Source organism: Sinocyclocheilus anshuiensis, unplaced genomic scaffold, assembly GCF_001515605.1.
Source record: "Sinocyclocheilus anshuiensis isolate Anshui unplaced genomic scaffold, SAMN03320099.WGS_v1.1 scaffold339, whole genome shotgun sequence".
NCBI classification, from domain to species: Eukaryota; Metazoa; Chordata; class Actinopteri; order Cypriniformes; family Cyprinidae; genus Sinocyclocheilus; species Sinocyclocheilus anshuiensis.
In genome coordinates, this window is record NW_015552548.1 from 307,118 (window position 1) to 314,083 (window position 6,966).

The window sequence follows — 6,966 nt, forward strand, 5'->3', positions numbered from 1 at the left end:
TTTCCCTGCCAGAAATCCTCGTAAATGTTCAGAAACACAAAACTAGGTGTATGCCGAAAATATATTGAGAACTGTAAACTGTGTTGACCAATCTGCTAAATGTTGTCTCAACATTACTGCACATATCAGCTGTTCTAGTCTTGACCTTGAGCAGGGCCAATAACGCTCAAGAACACTAGCGTATGAAACTTCATCATAAAAGTATCCTGCTACATGATTTAAAACAACAGTGAAAAAAAGTTTATAATAAAGCAATATGTAAACAAGATACTCAAAAATCAGTAGTCTTGTTTTGGGTTACATGCGGGGGGGGTTTTCACATCAACGTTATCAATAAACAAAAAGCCAGATTTGAGCCTTCATCTCCAACAAAATTGGCACAGAGATTTTACACAGAAAGTGAAATAAGGTTTCACGCACATTAAAAGCTCTGCTGAACATGTCTGTCAGATTCTTTGTAGCAAGATTGCATATCTAAACAATGTGCCATTGCATATTAGTGCTTTTTCCCTTCGGTAATTAGCAGTGAAGCTCTATTCACAAGCCCTTTGAACATTAGATCATGAGAAGCAGAACAGTGGTTCTCTGCGTTCTGCCGCCGCATTTAGTGCTGGTTGTAAACATTACAGAATGAGTATTTCTCTCTCGTCTGGTGAGTCATGCAGTGAAGCTGTTGCCTTCAGAGGGGCTCAGTGGTGGTATGATGCGGTGTTCCAGCGATACCAGGATCTGAGGAAGAGTCAAATTCATCATTTGTTCATTTTTCTGGTTCTCTAGTTAGTTCAACTTAAGATGGGTGTGAAGTAACATGCAGTGGTTTTACCCTGTGGTGTTGAACGTCTGGTTGACCCCCTGTGCGGTCAGTGGACTGGATGTAGTGGACAGAGTGCTGGGGGAGGAGCCTCGACTGGGGCTGTTGGGGGAGGAGCTTGATGACACTGCAGGAACAACAATCAAATTTATTTATAATATGCTATTCACTATACATAGAATTTCAAAGCAGCTTTACAGAACATCATACTGTTATGTTTGTAATGCCCTAGCGCTCAAAAGTTTGATTCTCAAAAAGTATTAATGAAAATATGATTGGATATTACAGGCGAAACGTCTGAAAAAAATTATAAATCCCCCAACCAGTGTTGCCAAGTTAGGCTACTTTAACACTGTTGCCTCGGGTTGTTTTTCATGTCTGCGGTTTGAAGCGACCCCAATAACGCGATATTTAGGCCCTTGACATGCTCGTTTTACCCGGGAGCCCGGCCAAAAAACGTGTATTTTACCCCCTGCAACGCGATTTTTAACGAGAGATTCCCCTCGAAACGCTATTGGGCTAGTTTTGAGCAGCAATTGGGTGGGTTTGTTGTGAAAACCTGGCAACCCTGCCTGCAACATTCAATTTTCCTACAATGGCAGTAGTGTGGATTGTCGAGGCACCAGCTCAATACTTACCACCTCCAGTGGCGAGTGGACTGAATGAGCGGGAAGTTGAAGGCTGAAACAGGAAATGAAACCGATTAGTTGGGTGGAGAAATTGGGTGGAGAACATTTTTATGGAAAACAACATCCTTTCAAACACAAACCTTCCAAAACACACTGAGTTTGAAACATGCTAGGAGGATCAATTATTCATTTAAGATTTATTATATTGTGGCTACTTATTTATCTTATCAAGCAGAGATTTAAAAAAGCATGAAAGACACTGCACAAAAATAGAGAAAAACTGTAAAATTGTGAAATATTTTATACATATTTTATAATGTAATTTATTGTTGTGATGGCAAAGCTGAATTTTCAGCAAACATTACTTCAGTCAATCTTAAGTGTCACTTTTCAGCAATTTAATTCATCCAGTATTAATTTCTTTAAAAAAAAAAAAAAAAGTCCTACTGACCCCAAACCTTTGAACAATATAATATAATACAATGTTTAGGACTGTTCGCTAGTGGAAAATATTTCCAAAAATATTTTATTGAATAAATTTCAACTTTCCTTAAAAACTTCCTGGTTGAAACAAGTAAGATGTGTTCTGTGTGGCTCTATCCACATTGAACCAGAGATGATGTGTAATAAGACTTGATAGACACCATTTAGGTTGTGCTATTATGACGGTGTCACGTGCATTATCGATCATGTTCTCTCTCTCTCTCTATAGTTAATTTTCTCTGAACTGGATTAAGGTATTCAATGAATCATTACTAGATAAAACAGTCAGAGACCAGTTCAATAATGATAGCTCAGACTCACCAGACGAGGGTTGTAGTTGTGAGACTTTATAGGTGAAGTGGAGATGGGGCAGTATATCCGCTTCTCTTTCTGCCGCCGGTTGCAGAACCAAACCCGCACTACTTCCTTCTCCATGGATAGCTGCTCTGAGATGAGCGTGATCTCTTCAGAGTTGGGTTTTGGGTTCTGAATGGGGTAGAAAGTGTGTTTATGTATCACAGCCTGCAGGGGGCACTTTGTCATTGCTGAATGAAAATGACTGAAATGTGAACTAAAATTAAAATGAAAGCAGAAAATGTAATTATAAAACCTATTTTAAAATAGTACTACAAATATGACAGTATCTCAATGATACTAAAATACCACAGACTCACATCTATAAAGCGTTTCTCTAGTGTGAGCTTGATGTTAGTTTCAATGCTTGTTCTCTTTTTCCTCTTCCTTCCATAACCCTCCATAAGGGGTGGTAAGGCGGTGGGGCTGGTCATGGAGTCGGATGGTGAGTTCTCTGATGAGAGGGAAGGGAAGGTTTAATGTAGTCTAGTCCACAAAACAAAGGCCTACCGATGCTTGCTTACAGAGAAAACGCTAGTCAGTTCTGTCCACAAGAGGGAAGCAACATACCTGCGTCACTCAGCCACTTCTCTAGCAAGGGCTTGAGCTTGCACATGTTTTTGAAGCTAAGATTGAGAGCCTCAAAGCGTGAGATTGTAGTCTGACTGAAGTCATTTCCATACAGCTTTCCCATGGCCAGACCCACGTCACCCTGCAGCCACAACACACAAGAGTTTGAGAACCGGATCAGGTCCACAACGGATTTCAGTTTAAATAAATGTCTGTGGGAGTTTCTAAGACCCACAGACATTTGAAATGACAGGAAAAGTGATGTAACAAAATATATTATACTTTACAAATATAATTATATATATACTTTTTATTATATAATATAAATAGATATTACAGAAAAGTTAATAAAATATCAGTAATAAAAACAGTCAATAAAACAATATATATGAAATTCATCGGTCTGACAAGCATAAATACATCATACATTTAGGCTACATATGCTTGATTATTCACTGAATAAACACAAAGCACACCATAGTCCATAAAAATGAATGTATTAAATATAATGAAATGGGTAACACTTTACAATAAGGTTCATTAGTTAACTACTTTAGTTAACATGAACTAAGAATGAACAATAATCCAAGAGCATTCATTAATCTCAGTTAATGTTAATTTCCACATTTACTAATGCATTAAAATGAAAAGTTGTGCTTGTTAACATTAGTTAATGCACTGTGAATTAACATGAACTAACAATGAACGACTGTTTTCATTAACTAACATTAATAAATAAGATTAATAAACACTGTAATAAATGTATTGTTCATTGTTTGTTCATGTTAGTTAATACATGAACTAACATTAACTAATAGAACCTTATTGTAAAGTGTTACCATGAAATGTATTTAAATGCAAATGTCCTATAGATTGGAAAATGAAAAAAATGAAAAATTGTTCATATAAATGGGAAATCGGTATTATTATTAAAGAGATAAAGAGCCTTGATTAAATAAAACATAAAAACTATAAAATAAACAGTTAAATATAAAATAAGGCACAAAGTCTGACCTGAGTAAAGCCTAGTTTGATGCGTCTCTGTTTGAAGGCTTTGGCAAACTGCTCGAGTTCCTCCAGGTCACTGGGTTCATCTTGTGGTGATCCCACATGTTTAGGCACCTGTAAGTGAGACATATCCAGGTGTCCGTCCATTGAGGAGCCGGCCAGACCTGACCTGCCCATTGCCTTATGAGAAAATCAAAACTATTAGAGTCTAGGCAATCAGTTGTTATCATTTTTACAGTTTGCTTACATGCTATTTGTCTTATTATCTGATTCTTTATTTTTGTTCTTTTTAGTAATGCCCTTCTTTTCTTATGTCCTTAAAAAAGTAACTTGGTGTTATGCATTATGGTAATATGTCAATATGGCGATACCATGTTTTTGCACACTACAATGATGGAAATTCATTCAAGTACCTTACAGCACCACTTAAATACCATGGTAGATGAATATAATAACCAAATAGTCACACTGTATACACTACCAATCAAGGGTATGAAAAACAAACAAACTAAAACTTATTTAGATTCAGCTAATCGTCAAGGCAAAATTTCTCATTTTCATTTAGTTTAACATGATGCACTAAAATATCTAAAACTAAACCTGAAATAAAAATGAATAAAAATATTACTAAAGCTTTTAAATTAAAATGCAAACAGAAAAAAAATAATAATAAAAAGGTAATAGTACCTTTTATTTTTAATAATAAAATCATAATAAATAATGGGGTGACAAATGAAAGATAGTTTTGATTTGTTTAACATTTCTTGGTCATTATATAATCCTCATACTTTCATCAGTGATATTTCATAGTGTTGATGACTTTACTGTTATTAAAAAAAAAATGGTAACACTTTACAATAAGGTCCCATTAGTTACTGTTAGTTAATGTATTAACTAACATGAACAAACAATGAACAAGACATTTATTACAGTATTTATTAATCTTTGTTAATGTTTGTTAATGAAAATACAGTCGTTCATTGTTAGTTCATGTTAATTCACAGTGCATTAACTAATGTTAACAAGCACATTTTGATTTTAATAATGCATTAGTAAATGTTGAAATTAACATTAACTAAGATTAATAAATGCTGTAGAAGTATTGTTCATGCTTAGTTCATGTTAACTAAGGTAGTTAACTAATGAACCTTATTGTAAAGTGTTACCAAAAAAACACTTTTTACACTTTTAGTTGTATTTATTTATTTGCAATCTAACATTGTGATGGCTGTGATGTACCTGAGGAGTGAGTGCGAGACCAGGCTGGTGCGGGAGGAGTCCTGTCTGGGACTGGGAGGGCAAGGAAAGCAGATTGGGCTGCAGCAGTGCTGTAGAAAACAGTATTTAAATATGCATGTACTGTAGTTACATCAGACAAAAAGAATGTTCTCATTGACGCATACTAATGAACAGCATCATCCCTAATATGACCCAGTACATCCACTGACTTTGGTGTCCTGATTGGGCCTGTGAGAAGAGAAATGATGGAGAGGACAGGTGAGATCCAGGCATCAGGACGAGCTGGGGCAGAGGGTGCAGGGAGGGCAGCTCCTAAAAAACACCAAACATCAGCCATTGCTTGTTTCATCTTTTACCACAGTCCCACTTTGTGTTAACTTTAGAGGACCGAATCCCACAAAAACATGCTCAGGTCACATTTAATCCGGAACAAAAACAAAAAAGAAAGAAAGAAGAAAACATATTTTGCATAAAGTCTATTAAGATGGTTTGCATTATGACATTATTTCCCACAAAAATCTCATTACCCTAATGCTTTTTGCTTTTGTTTTAAATTTACATTATTCTTAATGGTGATATGTACTATATTTTGCTGTATTAAAACTATTTATTTCAATAAATCATTATAAATAAAAGAATACTTGAATAAATACTTGAATAAAATAAATATTTAATTTCATTTTTTTCCTCATAAATACTTGAACAATTAAATAATCTTTAATATATCACATTTGTCCTCATGAATACTTGAATAATCGAATAAATATTTAATATGTAATTTTTTAAACAAAATTTGATTGCATTTGAATATCTTTTACTGTATTATTTAAATCATTATACATTAAAAACAGTTAACAAATACTTCAAAGTTTTATAAATACTTGATTAATAATATAAATAAATATTTAATAAATTGCTTTCCCCCCCCCTCATAAATACTTGAATAACAGAATACTTAATTAACCTAATCTTTTTTCAAATTTAAATTTAATTGCATTAGATTTTAGTGTATTAAAACAATTGATTTTATTTATTCAAATAAATATACATCAAAGACTGTTAACAAATACTACCGAGTTTTATAAATACTTGAATAATAAAATAAATAAAATAAAATAAATGTTTCTCATTAAACTTAGTTAGTAAATTAAATACATTTTAATATATCACTTTTTTTCTCAGAAATGAATACATTTTAAAATTAAAATTTGTTGCTTAAAGGGATAGTTCACCCAAAAATGAAAATTTGATGTTTATCTGCTTACCCCCAGGGGAACCAAGATGTAGGTGGCTTTTTTTCTTCAGTAGAACACAAATTATGATTTTTAAGTCCAGCCGTTGCAGTCTATCAGTCGTATAATGCATGGCAATGGTAACAAAATCTATGAGAGTAAAAAAAACATGCACAGACAAATCCAAATTAAACCCTGCGGCTCGTGACGACACATTGATTTCCTAAGACATGAAACGATCGGTTTGTGTGAGAAACCGAACAGTATTTATATAATTTTTTACCTCTAATACAGCACTATGTCCAACTTCCTTGAGCGTGCGCAGGCATCCGGTGCGTGAGGTGTGTACGTGCTCTGGCGTAGTTTACGCAAGCGCCGGAAGTGATCTCTTGCGCGTATACGTCACTCATTGTTTACCCAGTGCACAGTCATTGTAGGTATGACGGCTAATCAAAATGGTACTTACTTGCGCTTATCCGGATTGTTCAAACCGACTTAAAACTAAAAGATTACGTTCTCTCGTGCGAACTCATTCGGGAGTGGTGACTTTCCACGTATTCCCAACTTCTGAGCCTGCTCGCCTGAAGTTATGGTTGATTGCTCTTCGGCTGGATATCAACACACTGTGACGAGTCGGCTG

General features: G+C 34.8%; 1 protein-coding gene across 2 annotated transcripts in view; it reads right to left on the reverse strand.

The window, feature by feature from the left end:
* Positions 1 to 313: 313 nt before the first annotated feature.
* Positions 314 to 6,966, reverse strand: part of LOC107664296 (POU domain, class 2, transcription factor 3-like) — a 12,641-nt gene continuing 5,988 nt past the window's right edge. For both annotated transcript variants that reach the window (XM_016454817.1, XM_016454818.1), the window contains 9 exons: positions 5,304 to 5,406; positions 5,095 to 5,183; positions 3,862 to 4,035; positions 2,848 to 2,989; positions 2,598 to 2,731; positions 2,245 to 2,409; positions 1,450 to 1,492; positions 824 to 938; positions 314 to 729 (listed from right to left, as the gene is read on the reverse strand). In XM_016454817.1, the coding sequence (XP_016310303.1) occupies positions 690 to 729; positions 824 to 938; positions 1,450 to 1,492; positions 2,245 to 2,409; positions 2,598 to 2,731; positions 2,848 to 2,989; positions 3,862 to 4,035; positions 5,095 to 5,183; positions 5,304 to 5,406 (1,005 nt within the window). In that variant the 3' untranslated portion in view covers positions 314 to 689. The remainder of the gene's footprint in view (positions 730 to 823; positions 939 to 1,449; positions 1,493 to 2,244; positions 2,410 to 2,597; positions 2,732 to 2,847; positions 2,990 to 3,861; positions 4,036 to 5,094; positions 5,184 to 5,303; positions 5,407 to 6,966) is intronic.